The following is a 17436-nucleotide window of genomic DNA, read 5'->3' as shown; positions in this document are numbered from 1 at the left end:
GCTTAGAAATGGGCCATGTTTGAGAGCATCAAAACCATGGTGCATCATGGGTCAATTGTGACTGATCTACAAATAATATTGAGTAGTTATTTATGATGCAAGGTGATTTTTAGATCAGTCAGTCTCAACTCGCCTTTAAAGTCAGCTGCAATGTCGAACGCGCCCATGAATACACAGAGCGACCTAGGCAAACTCAATTTGAGATTTAGCAAATTAGAATGGTGATATTGTCACGGAACAGTGGTGCCAACTTGGATTTCTGTACTTTCCAGTATCTATAGCTGTAGTGGTGCATTGTGTGTGTTAGGTTGTCTTGAGTGGTGTTGGGGTGTATTGGGTGGTTTCTGGTAAATTGCTAGATGTTGTGACTCACCTCCGGCACCGGCCCCACAGCTGGGGGAGAGCTGTCCGCTGCCGCAAGTGCACATGTTGGGTCTGGAGCAGAAGCCATCACCACACGAGTTACGGCAGATTGCTGGGAGGAGAGAGAGAAACAATGTCATATAGATGTCACAGCAACCTCTACACAGCCAGCCGGAAAAGGATGGCTCCCTTCTTGGCCAACTCTTTCAAATCAAATCAAATGTTAATGGTCACATATTTAGCAGATGTTATTGCGGGTGTAGCGAAATGCTCTGCAGGGTTTTGGCACTTCATTTGTGGGAAACCGCTACACAAATACAATAAGCTTCCATTTGATTTATTGGACTAGCAAAGGCAACCCACAATGACTCAAGTTATTTAGTCATCAACAAATTGATATAATGTAATATAACTTATTAGTACTTACGGACGATACACTGGTTCCCTGCAGGCAGAGTCTTCCAGCCAGGGCAACAGTAGGAGTGGAAGCGAGAACCACACACATTGGGCCTTCAAAAGGGTAAGACAGGGAAAACAAACTCAGTACTCAAGCCCCGATATAATTTAGGCAAAGTCCTCAACAAATACACATTGTCATGATTATTTTCCAAGTGCTCAGAGACCCGCTTTCACTCTAAACGGACCCAACGTTGATACGAAGCCTCCCCGGACGGTAGACATTTTTTAAATGAGGCTTACACAAAAATACCAGTTTGTTTTCAGTCATACTCAATGTAAACTTCCCAAGAACCTTTCTCTAAGCCTCCCTGGTCTCTGGTCTTCTGGCATCCTGCCCGGTACCCCTCCTGGAGTCCAGGTTCTGCCTGCTGATTGGTACTGGGAGTTTTTTATTTTTTATTATTGGACGGAAGGCTGCCCTGACACCTGACACATGTAAGAGTCATCACACAGCTCGGAGTGTGGCTGACTGGTCTGCCAGGTTATCCACAACATCCCCCTGAGGAAACGGCCCAACCACATCTACAGCCCTGTCTCTGGTTTACACATAATGAACCTGGCCTCAAGTACCCTAACGGCCATACTGAATTCTCCCAAACTCTTAGTGTCTTCAGAGCCTCTAATGCAGGGGTACTCAACTACTATTTGGTGTGGATGGATATCGTCCTTTATCGGTGCTGTGGTACAGCGTAGTAACAAACATAGTTGTCTACGACTTAGGAAACATGTTGTTATATAAAATGTACATTTCATGAGACAAAAAATTGAATTAATTACAACTTCTTTCGAATGTAAATATGTGCAACATTGCATCAACATAGCTGAGGAACAGAAGTGGTTGCATACTTGTCTATGCAAAACAGTGCACTGTGAACCATTGTACCTGGGCCTTGAATTATTATTATTTATATTTCTTATGAAATAAAGTGCATGTTTTGTGGAGAACAAAGGAGAGTTGAACAAAAATAATAATCTGAATGCACAGAACGTCACTGTGGGCCATGCAATATTCATGTTGAGCATCTGTGGGCCATGCAATATTCATGTTGAGTCACTGTGGGCCATGCAATATTCATGTTGAGACACTGTGGGTCATGCAATATTCATGTTGAGCATCTGTGGGCCATGCAATATTCATGTTGAGACACTGTGGGTCATGCAATATTCATGTTGAGTCACTTTGGGACTTGCGATATTCTTGTTGAGTCACTGTGGGACATGCAATATTCATGTTGAGTCACTCTGGGACTTGCAAAATTCATGTGGAGTCACTGTGGGCAATGCAATATTCATGTTCAGTCACTGTGGGCCATGCAATATTCATGTTGAGTCACTGTGGGGCATGCAATATTCATGTTGAGTCACTTTGGGACTTGCAATATTCATGTTGAGTCACTGTGGGCCATGCAGTATTCATGTTGAGTCACTCTGTGACTTGCAATATTAATGTTGAGTCACGGTGGGCCATACAATATTCATGTTGAGTCACTGTGGGCCATGCAATATTCATGTTGAGTCACTCTGGGACTTGCGATATTCATGTTGAGTCACTGTGGGCCATGCAATATTCATGTTGAGTCACAGTGGGCCATACAATATTCATGTTGAGTCACTGTGGGGCATGCAATATTCATGTTGAGTGACTTTGGGACTTGCAATATTCATGTTGAGTCACTGTGGGCCATGCAATATTCATGTTGAGTTACTGTGGGCCATGCAATATTCATGTTCAGTCACTGTGGGCCATGCAATATTCATGTTGAGTCACTGTGGGGCATGCAATATTCATGTTGAGTCACTTTGGAACTTGCAATATTCATGTTGAGTCACTGTGGGCCATGCAGTATTCATGTTGAGTCACTCTGGGACTTGTAATATTCATGTTGAGTCACTATGGGCCATTCAATATTCATGTTGAGTCACTGTGGGCCATCAATATTCATGTTGAGTCACTGTGGTCCATGCAATATTCATGTTGAATTACTGTGGGCCATATAATATTCATGTTGAGTCACTGTGGGTCATGCAATATTCATGTTGAATCACTGTGGGCCATACAATATTCATGTTGAGTCACTCTGGGACTTGTAATATTCATGTTGAGTCACTGTGGGCCATGCAATATTCATGTTGAGTCACTGTGGGCCATCCATGCAATATTCATGTTGAGTCACTCCGGGACTTGTAATATTCATGTTGAGTCACTATGGGCCATGCAATATTCATGTTGAGTCACTGTGGGCCATCCATGCAATATTCATGTTGAGTCACTGTGGGCCATGCACTATTCATGTTGAATCACCGTGGGCCATACAATATTCATGTTGAGTCACTCTGGGACTTGTAATATTCATGTTGAGTCACTGTGGGCCATGCAATATTCATGTTGAGTCACTGTGGGCCATGCAATATTCATGTTGAGTCACTGTGGGCCATGCAATATTCATGTTGAGTCACTCTGGGACTTTCCCTGCATTAATGAGAGAAATTACACTTTCTGTCTCTTGCCAATGCTTTGAACTTTGACACAAATGGAGTGAGAGCCACTCTGAGACACTGGTGCAGGTGTTCATTGGTGGGCTTGGTGCGGTATTTGTTTTGAATAAAGTTAGTTGTGGAGAAGGCTGATTCACAGTTGCATGTGGAGCCAAACATGGTCAGGGTGTATAGTGAGTTTTTTGAGAACAGGGACATCAGCTGCAGGCACCATCTTTCCCCAGAAAGTAACAGGGTCACAATCACCAGTCTGCTCCTTCAAAGACACATTTTCTTGCAGCTCAATCAACTACATTTGTAGTTATGCAACATCTACCCATCTGAAGATCTGTTTTGCTTCTTCTGACAACTTTGTCACATTTGTGACCAAGAAGGGGTTCTGGATGAGCAGTAGCAGTTCTCTTCCAATAGTGAAGTCATTAAAGAGAGCCTTGAAGTTATCCATCAACTTCTGGATGAAATCAACATGGTTGGGAACATCTTTGTCTCCCTGCGTTTGCACCAGAAGATTGGGAAAGTGGACATGGTCTCCCTGTAGATCACTCTTGAAAAACTCAAAATTTCTTCTGGAAAGCACAGACTTCTGTTATCGTATCACACACTGTGTTGACCCATCCCTGCAGCTGCACATTAAGTTGATTAAGGTGTGATGTAATGTCTGTCAATAATGCAACTGTTTCCATCTTCTCCTCATCTTCCAAAAACTCAGAAAACTGAGTTGCCTTGTCACTCTTTTGCTCTTATAAAAAACTTTGATTTACTCCAAAAGTGTTTCGAAAACCCTGCCTTTGCAGAGCCATCTGACATTGTTGTGCAGTAGTAAGTCATCAAAACTGGCATTGGCCTCTGTCAGAATGCCTCATAGCAGACAATGTTGTAGGGATGATGTTGCTCCCAAAAAGTTTCATCATCGTTGTCATGACCTCAGAATACTATTTTCCAAGACCGGCACACATGACAGGTTGATGGATGAAGCAGTGATATGATGTCAGGTCCTCTTTCAAACGTGCAACCAGTCCCCTCCCTCTTCCTATCATGGCTGGAGCTCTGTGGTGATGGAGACCTCTGACTTCAGATCGATCCCCCTCTTTGTCAGCATCCATTTGACGGCCTCATGGATATCCTCTCCCCATGTGTGTGCTTCTGGATTTGTTAAGCCCAACATCTCCTCACAGAATGAATTCTTTATTTTGTTATCAAATCTGACAAACACCAGAAGCTGGGAATTATCAGTGTTATCTGTTGATTCATCCAGAGCTAATGTATGTATGGCGTCATCAAGTTGTGAAGTTAAATCTTCAGCTAATATTTCTGTTCTCCTCATTGCTGTGGAATCTGACAGTGGGATCTGTATGATATTTTTGTTTACCTTCAAGCAAGGTGTCAGCCAACCTCATGCATTCTTTTACCATCTCAGCGACTGAAAAGTTTTTTAAAAATGTTTTCCCTAAACCCAAGCTATCCTCCATTGCATGTTGTTGGGCTGTCAGGGAATTGACAAGGCCTTTGGTGGACCTCTCAAGCGGGGATTTGAGTTGGTTAATCTTGTTTGTTCTCACCTCCGTGTTCAGGGGATACTTCTGATCAAATTTACCATGCCTGGTGTCATAATGGCACTTAACATTGGCACTTTCCACATGAGCTACGGACTCACTGCATATCAGACACATCAGTTTGTGCTAGTTGCGGGGAGAATGAATAAATACTGTTCCATCCACTTGTCTTTGAATATACGGTTTTCAGAGTCAACTTTCCTTTTTTTTGCACAAGCCATATTAACAAAGATACTGCTAACTAAGCTCCTTCTATCTCTGATATTTACAGTTGAACCGTGGTCAAATCTTTCTGTTTCTTTCTGCCTCCTTGTCCCAAGGTTCCACTGAGGATATTTGGATTCATGTGAGTGGGTAAGAAGCGACCTCTTGTATTTGCATATAATCACGCAATTGGATTAGACGGGGCATTAGTAGAGGTAAGCGTTGCTTCGAGAGAGAGCAGGAAAGAGAGTTTGCTGAGTTAAAGAGTCCGCTGAGACCGGTTGATTTTTTAAAAGCTGTCTCAAAATAATGTATTGAATTTATAAAACAAAATGCGATGTTATCCATTGACCCTTCTCTGGGTTCCAGATCAGTACACCTGTCCTCAGGTTGAGTTTGGCTACTCTAATGCATGGGTGTTAAATATACCAGGCCTGCGAGGGGGTCCAATCTAGCCGCGAGTGGTTTGAAATATACCGACCAATAACAACTCAGTATACTTTATATAGACTAAAACCAAATCCAAAGTGTGTAGAAATGATAATGGACCAACATTCATACAGTTTCTTGACTGTGTCCAGCTCGCTTGCTAATAATCACCAAAAAAAACATAGATAGAGGACTATCTGTAGTTTGGATCTTTAGATCTACCGAAAGCAGAGCAGAGAAGAGTACACCTCCAACAGCATTACCAGATGGCACAGAGACAGACAATGATGGAAGGAGGGAGAAAGAGAGAGGGAGACAGAGAAAGGGAAGAGTGTGAGACAGAGACAGAGAGAGATATAAAGAGATATATAGAGAGATAGAAGAGGGAAAGGAGAGAGACAGAAATGAAAGGTTAGTCGGTGAAAAGACAGAACGATGGGAAAGGGATCAGTAGGAGGTAAAGGAAAACAAGTTGATGTTAAGGAGAGGAGGAAGGACTCAGAGGAGGGAGTAGAAAACAGAGCAGCAGATAAGGAAACAGAAAAAAGGGAAGCAAGATTTTCTTGGGTCATACAGTATAAAAATCTTGACATACACAAAAACAGAGCAAGAGTACAACATTCTAACAATGAATGGTTCATAAACTGCTTGCTTGCTACAGACATCCATCTCTCTACAGAGCAGTTAGCCATTTGGCTTGGGTTTGTTGTTACTGCTCTCTCCTTCAGGCTAAGCCTGGCCTTTCAATATTCAGGCAAAGAGGATTTGCCCGAATATGGAAAATTAATGCTGTTTTCAGCGCTAAATTTAAAGCTGGAATCTGCATACGGTGAAACACTGTCACCTGTGAATTAGTTTGTTGTTGTTATTTGAAACTCATTTAAATTAGATCAGAGAAGTGTGTTGTAACTATTGCCAAATAATTACATTCGCATATATTGCTAAGAATGTGACAGTAGTGTGATTCCCTTAGCGGGTCTAAAACCTAGGCCACCAACACCAATGACAAACACTCTAACCACTGTCCCAATACGGGATATCTCTAGGGCATGTGCTTATTTGGCCAGTACAGTTAAGTCCTGTCCAAAAGAAACCCTAACCCCTTCTCCCTAGGCACCGGTGTAGAACTAAAACAATTACATAGTTGTAAGCAATAGGGTGAATGCACTTTGAAGTAAATATCAGCTCTGTTAAAAGTACACTCAAGAAAAACTTTAATTGAGCATAGTGACTCAGGCATATCATTAAAACAGGTTAATATGCCCCACCAACATCAGACAACTTTACAGAAAGCCCTTCAATTGTTGAAATTAGTCATCAATGTTGAGAGAACAGTCAAATTAACTGATAACTAACACAGACATGGTGGCGTAGAAGGACAATCTGAATGCTGTGAATCAAGAGGTTGTAAGTTCAACTCCCAACTGAGGACATGTTGAATAATAATTACTGTATAAATGAACATGCATAATGTAATCATTTGTGTCACATATGTAAGTTGAAAGCACTTTTCCTAAACCACAGAAAACTGGACATGAATGTTCTTGCAATGTTCCCATGAAATGTGTCTAGAACAGTAATATCTTAACTTCTAAAACATGGTAACAACATTCTGCTTAAGTTCTATTTGACAATAAGGGAATGGTTTCTTGGAAGCATTCTTTGCACATGCTGGGAACATTCCTATGAAACAGTTAGTTAATGACCTAATGAGACTCTTAAGGGAACATTCTCGAGCATAAATTGGCATTTAGGCTTATGAGTGTTTTAACAATGGATCTTTCACATTCTTTTGGAGAGATTGGAAACCCAAATTGGTCTACACGGACAAGTTCTGGCCTGGTTTTGATCTTATCTGTCGGAAAGATATCAGTTTGTCTCTGTGAATGGTTTGTCCTCTGACAAATCAACTGTACATTTCGGTGTTCCTCAAGGTTCCGTTTTAGGACCACTATTGTTTTCACTATATATTTTACCTCTTGGGGATGTCATTCGAAAACATAATGTTAACTTTCACTGCTATGCGGATGACACACAGCTGTACATTTCAATGAAACATGGTGAAGCCCCAAAATTGCCCTCGCTAGAAGCATGTGTTTCAGACATAAGGAAGTGGATTGCTGCAAACTTTCTACTTTTAAACTCGGACAAAACAGAGATGCTTGTTCCAGGTCCCAAGAAACAAAGAGATCTTCTGTTGAATCTGACAATTAATCTTAATGGTTGTACAGTCGTCTCAAATAAAACTGTGAAGGACATCTGCGTTACTCTGGACCCTGATCTCTCTTTTGAAGAACATATCAAGACCATTTCAAGGACAGCTTTTTTCCATCTACGTAACATTGCAAAAATCTGAAACTTTCTGTCCAAAAATGATGCAGAAAAATATATCCATGCTTTTGTCACTTCTAGGTTAGACTACTGCAATGCTCTACTTTCCGGCTACCCGGATAAAGCACTAAATAAACTTCAGTTAGTGCTAAATAGAGCTGCTAGAATCCTGACGAGAACCCAAAAATTTGATCATATTACTCCAGTGCTAGCCTCCCTACACTGGCTTCCTGTCAAAGCAAGGGCTGATTTCAAGGTTTTACTGCTAACCTACAAAGCATTACATGGGCTTGCTCCTACCTATCTCTCTGATTTGGTCCTGCCGTACATACCTACACGTACGCTACGGTCACAAGACGCAGGCCTCTTAATTGTCCCTAGAATTTCTAAACAAACAGCTGGAGGCAGGGCTTTCTCCTATAGAGCTCCATTTTTATGGAACAGTCTGCCTACCCATGTCAGAGACGCAAACTCGGTCTCAACCTTTAAGTCTTCACTGAAGACTCATCTCTTCAGTGGGTCATATGATTGAGTGTAGTCTGGCCCAGGAGTGGGAAGGTGAACGGAAAGGCTCTGGAGCAACGAACCGCCCTTGCTGTCTCTGCCTGGCCGGTTCAGCTCTTTCCCCTGGGATTCTCTGCCTCTAACCCTATTACAGGGGCTGAGTCACTGGCTTACTGGGGCTCTCTCATACCGTCTCTGGGAGGGGTGCATCACCTGAGTGGGTTGAGTAACTGATGTGGTTGTCCTGTCTGGGTTGCCCCTTTCTATGGAGTTTTTCCTAGCCACCGTGCTTCTACACCTGCATTGCTTGCTGTTTGGGGTTTTAGGCTGGGTTTCTGTACAGCACTTTGAGATATCAGCTGATGTACGAAGGGCTATATAAATACATTTGATTTGATTTGATCTTTCCTAAAACAGCCAAAGATGTAACATGCGTTTCCCAAAACACCATGCAGAGAGAACATTTTCTAAGGGCGTTGTTGAGGCATGTGTCCAGACCGATAGGATCGAAAGAAAGGGTGCCCTGCTCTCTTATTACATTTCTATATTCAAATCTTACCATAACATTATATATGGACGATGGATCAGCTCCTGGAGAGATATTACTACCCACGGCTGCAAATATTGACACACCTTAAAATGTACTAAATCACCGGCTTGACACATCATTGAGCACATGTTAGGCTACACATTACAGACAGTAGCCTACAAGTAGCAAAATATGACTAAATTGATTGAACATGAAATGTATTCCAATATGATTGAAATAGGCCTATAGCCTATACTGTTTATATTTTAATGCAGTCGGTTTTCATTTGAAGCATCTTTATACATTGCTTGTTTGTATCAATTGCAAAGACATTGGTAACTTTGTATTTGTAGTCAACTTTGTTCTGAAGTTATCGGAGGTCACAGAGAGACAGATGAACCATGTGTTTCTATGTTTAGCGGAGATCTTCTGTGTATAAATTGACGCGGGAGGGAAAAAATTAACCTAATGATGCACTTAGTTGTTCTACGATTGGTCATGATGTAGGCGTTAGATTACAAACATTTTCAAGTGCAATGTTAATAACTATGGTTTTGGGAAACAACTCTGAGATTTAATGATGCTCCTACAAAGGTTCTAACTAGAGTTTGACCGATTATGATTTTTCAACGCAGATACCGATACCGATTATTGGAGGACCAAAAAAACCAATACCGATTAATCGGATGATTTTTATATACTGTATATATTTGTAATGACAATTACAACAATACTGAATGAACAATGAACCCTTTTATTTTAACTTAATATAATATCAATTTAGTCTCAAATAAATAATGAAGCATGTTCAAGTTGGTTTAAATAATGCAAAAACAAAGTGTTGAGGAAGAAAGTAAAAGTGCAATATGTGCCATGTAAAAAAGCTAACGTTTAAGTTCTTTGCTCAGAACACGAGAACATATGAAAGCTGGTGGATCCTTTTAACATGAGTCTTCAATATTCCCAGGTAAGAAGTTTTAGGTTATAATTATTATAGGACTATTTCTCTCTATAGCATTTGTATATCATATACCTTTGACTATTGGATGTTCTAATAGGTACTTTAGTATTGCCAGACTAATCTCGGGAGTTGATAGGCTTGAAGTCATAAACAGCACAATGCTTGAAGCATTGCGAAGAGCTGCTGGCAAACGCACGAAAGTGCTGTTTGAATGAATGCTTATGAGCCTGCTGTGGCCTACCACCGCTCAGTCAGACTGCTCTATCAAATCATAGGCTTAATTATAATATAATAACACACAGAAATACCAGCCTTAGGTCATTAATATGGTAAAATCCGGAAACTATTATTTCGAAAACAAAACGTTTATTCTTTCAGTGGAATACGGAACAGTTACGTATTTTATCTAACGGGTGGCATCCATAAGTCTAAATATTGCTGTTACATTGCACAATCTTCAATGTTATGTCATAACTACGTAAAATTCTGGCAAATTAGTTCGCAACGAGCCAAGCGGCCCAAACTGTTGCATATACCCTGATTCTGCGTGCAATGAACGCAAGAGAAGTGACACAATTTCCCTAGTTTAATATTGCCTGCTAACATGAATTTCTTTTAACTAAACGCAGGTTTAAAAAACATTCGTGCAACTATTGTGCTTTTTCACAAATGCACTTTTGTTAAATCATCCCCCGCTTGGCGAAGTTGGCTGTCTTTGTTAGGAAGAAATAGTCTTCACAGTTCGAAACGAGCCAGGCGGCCCAAACTGCTGCATATACCCTGACTATGTTGCACAGAGCGCAAGAGAAGTGACACAATTTCCCTAGTTAAAAGAAATTCATGTTAGCAGGCAACATTAACTAAATATGCAGGTTTAAAAATACATACTTGTGTATTGATTTTAAGAAAGGCGTTGATGTTTATGGTTAGGTACACATTGGTGCAACGACAGTACTTTTTTCTCGAATGCGCTTGTTAAATCACCCGTTTGGCGAAGTAGGCTGTGATTCAATGATAAATTAACAGGCACCGCATCAATTATATGCAACGCAGGACAAGCTAGATAAACTAGTAATATCATCAACCATGTGTAGTTAACTAGTGATTATGTTAAGATTGATAGTTTTTTATAAGATACGTGTAATGCTAGCTAGCACCTTACCTTGGCTCCTTGCTGCACTCGCATAACAGGTAGTCAGCCTGCCACGCAGTCTCCTTGTGGAGTGCAATGTAATCAGCCATAATTGGTGTCCAAAATGACGATTACCAATTGTTATGAAAACTTGAAATGGGCCATTCCGATTAATCGGTCGACTTCTAGTTCTAACGAAGAACTTAGTCTTAAGATGCTTTTAGGAAACAGGGCTCAGGTCACTGTCAACAACATATGTGGTCAGCTAGCATATCTTCTGTCTTTTTCTCAGTCCTTTGATCTTACAGACCAATATATAGGCTAGAGGCCTTCTGGGGGCCACATGCTCCTGGCTTGAAGGTGCAAACTCAACAGTTATGAGACAGAGTGTCGGAGGCTCTTCACATGGAGGATTCCAGAGGGCCAGAAGTTCAGAGCCAGACAGTTCAGAGGCAGAGCAGGAGGTACTGCTGGGAAATAAAGTGGGTGGTTGGGGGGCTGTAAAGACAACAGTAAAGTCTGAAACCCTGGGCTATGGAGTATTCAGCCAGCAGATAAACACTGTTCACAAAACAAAGACCAGTGTAATGACCACAATTAAAATAATATCTCCCTCACAGAGGGAATCTGTGACTCTGATGCTGTACCACTATTAAAATAATCTCTCCCTCGCAGAGGGAATCTGTGACTCTGATGCTGTACCACTATTAAAATAATCTCTCCCTCGCAGAGGGAATCTGTGACTCTGATGCTGTACCACTATTAAAATAATCTCTCCCTCGCAGAGGGAATCTGTGACTCTGATGCTGTACCACTATTAAAATAATCTCTCCCTCGCAGAGGGAATCTGTGACTCTGATGCTGTACCACTATTAAAATAATCTCTCCCCTGCAGAGGGAATCTGTGACTCTGATGCTGTACCACTATTAAAATAATCTCTCCCTCGCAGAGGGAATCTGTGACTCTGATGCTGTACCACTATTAAAATAATCTCTCCCTCGCAGAGGGAATCTGTGACTCTGATGCTGTACACAATGTTTAGTGAAAGACTCCAATTTCATGTCATGTCAATGTCATTGTGTTGTGGGGGGGGCTTTCAACTTGGATCATCTGTATATGTTGGGTGCTAATATAGTCATCCTATAAAGAATAGTGTTGTAGAAGTTAAAAGATATGGAAAGAATCCACAGGCTTTGTTACTTGCCATGAAAAGGCTGCTGGAATCCCCCGGCCATTCAGTTTCTGAATAGTTGCATTCGCTACATTATTATTTTATGCAACACGGTTCTGCTTCACTGAGCAGATCAAAGGATAAGATTGCTAAACCAGAACAGCCCACTACGTGTGTTCTGAGTCAACCATTGAGCGAATGTGACACAGGTCAAGCCTGAAGTGGCCTTGTGTCTAGTTGGCTCTCAGACGAAATGGCTCCAATGAGACTCAATTTATGTCAGGCAGAGTTGTCCAATGGCTGCTGAATTAATCACACTGACTGACAAGAAAACAGCAACTCAGTTCTATGTGTGCTTTACCGCCACTCAAATTTGAAAAAGGAAGATATTTTACATACACCAGATAGGTGCATTGAAATGTATTGTCTTTTACAGGGTCAGCCATAATAGTACCACAACCCTGGAGCAAATTAGGGTTAAGAGCCTTGCTCAAGGACCCATCTACAGATTTTTTTTTACCTTGATGACTCAGGTATTCAAACCAGCAACCTTTCAGTTACTGGCGCAACGCTAACCACTCGGCTACCTGTCACCCCATGTCTGCACTGTAACTGAATACTATTTCATTCCAAGAAGGCCTAGCTTTCTCTCTCTCACTCCTTCTCTCTCTTTTTCTCTGCTGCCATGGGTTCTGTTGCTTTGTCACCTGCGGCAGTGAAACAAATGTCCCTTGTCATGCCCCCAGAGCGATCAGAATACCTCATTTCCTGCGTTGGGGCGCAGGGGAGCCATAAACTGGGACAGATGAGAGACTGATTGGAATAACTGATGCTGACATTCAAGACTAGTCCCAACAAAACATCCTTTGTTTTTCCGAAAGGGGGAAATATACAGTAAAAGCTTTGCCTTGCTCCATTGACACACATCCCACCCAGTCCCTGGGGTTACGGGGAGACGGTGGGGGTAATGATGAAGGAGGGAGGAGAGGAGGGGGTTACGGGGAGACGGTGGGGGTGATGATGAAGGAGGGAGGAGAGGAGGGGGTTACGGGGAGACGGTGGGGGTGATGATGAAGGAGGGAGGAGAGGAGGGGGTTACGGGGAGACGGTGGGGGTGATGATGAAGGAGGGAGGAGAGGAGGGGGTTACGGGGAGACGGTGGGGGTGATGATGAAGGAGGGAGGAGAGGAGGGGGTTACGGGGAGACAGTGGGGGTGATGATGAAGGAGGGAGGAGAGGAGGGGGTTACGGGGAGACGGTGGGGGTGATGATGAAGGAGGGAGGAGAGGAGGGGGTTACGGGGAGACGGTGGGGGTGATGATGAAGGAGGGAGGAGAGGAGGGGGGTTATGGGGAGACAGTGGGGGTGATGATGAAGAAGGGAGGAGAGGGGGGGGTTACGGGGAGACGGTGGGGGTGATGATGAAGGAGGGAGGAGAGGAGGGGGTTACGGGGAGACGGTGGGGGTGATGATGAAGGAGGGAGGAGAGGAGGGGGGTTATGGGGAGACAGTGGGGGTGATGATGAAGAAGGGAGGAGAGGGGGGGGTTACGGGGAGACGGTGGGGGTGATGATGAAGGAGGGAGGAGAGGAGGGGGTTACGGGGAGACGGTGGGGGTGATGATGAAGGAGGGAGGAGAGGAGGGGGGTTACGGGGAGACGGTGGGGGTGATGATGAAGGAGGGTTCTGTGGTTTCTATGATCCACCCCACTGGAAAACTTGAACAGCCCCGCCTTCGCAAATTCCCAATTTACTGCCCTTTTACCCCTACTCTGAGTGATTACCTCCGCTCAAAACATTGTTACCAATAAACTTTCCCCTGCAGTCTTCAGCTATGTGTTCTCTACCTAATACACTTAACAGAATGCCTGCTTGCTTAGATTTGGGTCATTGCATTCACTCAACAAAATGTCATTATTGGTCCTACCCCTTGACCTAGACTCTCCCATGAAAATGCCAATTTTCTGTAAATACTCAAGGATCTCTCGGTTTTGCAAGCAACCTTTTAGCTTCGAACATGTGCTATCTTTGGGAGAACAATGATGTATTCAGCATTATTTGGTTGTACTAAGACTATGTTGGCTTTAGCCCAGGAAGCACAGCAGTGGAAGAGAAAGTTGCCAAGACAGCTCAAGTGGGAAAGCCATCCAAATTGTCCAACTGTCCACATTCTAAGCCTAATCTATTTCCTAATCATATAACCATGTTTCAGTGGATCATTATGGATAAACTCAAAGACAGACAACCCCCACAAGCGCACATCCTTTCTTCAAAATCAATCAAAATCAAGACATTTTTTTATATATATTTTTATTTTACCTTTATTTAACTAGGCAAGTCAGTTAAGAACAAATGATTATTTACAATGACGGCCTACCCCGCCAAACCCTGCCCTAACCCGGACGACGCTGGGCCAATTGTGCGCCGCCCTATGGTTGCTGTCCTGGCTTTAATACTCAGCAAACAGCCAAACTCCTTACCCTCTGAGTGTCTCCTGTCCTCTCCTGCGAACCCTCTGCACCTCCCTCTCGTCCACCTTTCCTGTGAAGCGGCTGGCTTGGTACCCTCCGTCTCCCGCCTGGCCGTACGCAGTGTGGACCGAGGCCAAGCACACGGCCGCCCATCCCAACAGCACCCGGGCCAGCTTCCCTGCTCCCATTGGCTGCTTTGTGTGGCTCTGCGTAGCTCTGCTGCTGAAGACTACTGGATGATGTCACTTCCTCTTACTCTTTGTTGATGTCACCTGAGGTGGGCTACACACACACACACACACACACGTCTGTGTGGACCTGTCCCAGTCCCTGTGTGCACTTCAGGGTTGGGGGCTGGTGGGGGGCAGACAGGAACATACATCAGGGCTTTTGGCCTCCAGCAGACATGTGCAAGTTAACCATCTCAACACAAGAGTATTGGTCAAAAGTGATTGGTACTTAGGGTGGAATGTGTCCTGTTTCAAGTCTGCAGAAAAAGTAATGGGTTGCTGTGCCAAATGACAGTGAAATGTATTTTTAAATGCTGATGTCATTGCTAAAAAATCAACCATTTTATTTAGAAACCCCCCTCCAAACTACCCCAACCCTCTTTCTCTCTCCCTTTAATTGGGAAAATGTTCAGTTATTCTTTCAGGGGGAGAACTAAACTCAGTGTTTAACATATACTTTCACCGGTATCTGGATTTCAAAATCGAATTCATTTCTAATTACTTACCTGCAAGTCCACTTTTACAGGTTGGTCCTGGCTGCATTAAAGCATATTACGTTGAAAAACGATCAAGTCTAATTGGACAGCCATTGGTTTTTATTATTTCTCATTAAAAGTCAGCTTTAAGACTAAATGATTGGCCCCCAGTGATATATAACCACCGTTTAACCCACATCAGGGGGTTACAGAGAAGGAAGGAAAGATTGGCCATTTTCTCCTCAGTAGTTGGTTATTATGCAAAACATGGGGAAGAAAAATAGCCTCCATCACTGACTTCAATAAAATGTAATGAAAGATGAGTGATAAATGACCGGTAACGATACTCCCCCGCATTCCCTCACTCCACCCCCGCTCTCTTTCTTTCGATCTGTCTTTCACTCTCTCGACACAAACACTTTAAATTGCTTTACATATAATATGTTGAAATGTCAAAGCAGGAAGTCATTACAAAAATGACCGTAGCCATGTGAATATGCAATATTATTCATAATTTGTTCTAATATTTGAAATCAAACATATAACGTTTTTTCCTCTCTTTCACAAATTTGATAGGTTACGACACCCTCAGTGGTAAAACGTTTGGTGGCTTCATTTACAGTAGGCAATGCGGAGGAGTTCATGTTCACCGGATCAATCCGCGAGACCGAACAAAGAAATGCCTGATCAATTACAGTACATACTGCAGTATATATAGCCTTTTTGTTGACTCAAATGTCAAATGACCAGTAAGTTATTTACACTGCAAAAAAGACAGATTCAAAACTTAAATCAGCTAATCAACTGTTCTTGCCTTTGTCTTACCTCTGAAAAACGTTTAATTAAAGGACAAGATAAAACTACTTTGAACAGTGAAATTAATTAACTTCTAAATATCTGAGGGGCACAACATTTGGGCACTATCATGCAGACATTTTGTCAGCAACTTTTTTTATGGGACAAAAATTAAAACATGATATCGAAGTGGACCACAAAGGTATCGTCTCTTGAAGCAAAGTTGCAAAGTAACAAACTAACCACCTTGGTAATATAACCAACCACACAGCATACCAATTATATTCCCAAAGCATACAGAGAACCTCGGCTCGTAGGCAGGCTACTGAATACTTATCAGCCACGGAAAGAATGCCGGCAAAACAGATGTTGCAGCTTTGCCTAAAATAATCCTCACCGAAACAGTTTTGACAATTTCTTTCAACCATTCACAACTGAAAAGGCAGGTCAATGCGCATTACTTTTCTTATATAACACAAGCATAACATTCTCAACTCGGCTAAAAAAAGTCCTATGACAATAGTGAATAATTGATAACCAGTGTCATAAATCAATAATAGCACAATACCTTATAATTGTTGCAGTGCCTTGAAGTCGAGGAGCCGCGAGTCCGAATTTGAAATGCGATATGTGCCTCGGAATGGGATATTGAACTATAGCCTTTGAGAAAAAGAGAAAAGTTAGGGAATTGCACTGATTGGAAGAGGGGAGGGGCTTTTTTAAGACACACAGAGAGGGGGGTTACTAACGGACCACAGGACAAACCCACATTCCATAAGACTCTGTTATAAAGTGGACAAGTATTCAGCCAGACCTCTAACATGACCTATTTTCCAGCTACTTTCCTTTATAGCTGTGTAATGAAGACGAGTCTAATTAAGCAAATGATCAGTTAGACTAAAGCAATTAGTCAACTAATAATCCTCAATCGATGGAAATGTGTAACACAAACTAACCTTGCCAATAAGATAGAATTCCATCATTACCCCCACAAAAGGTTGTTATAGTTCTATGGTTTTTGACGAATTATCACATGGAAGTGATCTGTGGACCTTTGCAATCATATTGAATAAGATCTTTTGTCTTTAAATTTTGGTCAGTGGACACACCCTGTCATTTATCACAAGCAATTTAGTATGTTTACGTTAAAACCAAACTTAAAGGACACGTTATTGCTATATTGTCTGTATATTTTCTGAAAGTTTTGCGCATGCTATTTAGATAGCTCTTCTATTTATTGCAGTAGCCCACAGGGCAGGGGCGCAACTTTCACTGGGGACATTCTGAAATTGCATTTTTGTCCCCCTCCAGTTTTATCATTGGAATGTGAT

At 42.3% G+C, this 17436-nt stretch overlaps 1 protein-coding gene across 3 annotated transcripts in view; it reads right to left on the bottom strand.

The window, feature by feature from the left end:
• The window catches only part of fbn2b (fibrillin 2b), a 119604-nt gene extending 102825 nt beyond the window's left edge, over positions 1–16779 (bottom strand). For 2 of the 3 annotated variants that reach the window (XM_031822600.1, XM_031822602.1), the window contains exons 1-4: positions 16674–16777; positions 14614–14958; positions 791–873; positions 374–475 (exon numbers count right to left, since the gene is read on the bottom strand). In XM_031822600.1, coding sequence (XP_031678460.1) covers positions 374–475; positions 791–873; positions 14614–14792 — 364 coding nt within the window. In that variant the 5' untranslated portion in view covers positions 14793–14958; positions 16674–16777. Of the gene's footprint in view, positions 1–373; positions 476–790; positions 874–14613; positions 14959–16673 lie in introns of all 3 variants that reach the window. The other variant, XM_031822601.1, reaches the window with a different exon arrangement.
• Positions 16780–17436: the final 657 nt, after the last annotated feature.

The sequence above is a fragment of the Oncorhynchus kisutch genome, linkage group LG4 (assembly GCF_002021735.2).
Source record: "Oncorhynchus kisutch isolate 150728-3 linkage group LG4, Okis_V2, whole genome shotgun sequence".
Classification (NCBI taxonomy): Eukaryota; Metazoa; Chordata; class Actinopteri; order Salmoniformes; family Salmonidae; genus Oncorhynchus; species Oncorhynchus kisutch.
This window is presented reverse-complemented; position numbering and strand designations above follow the sequence as displayed.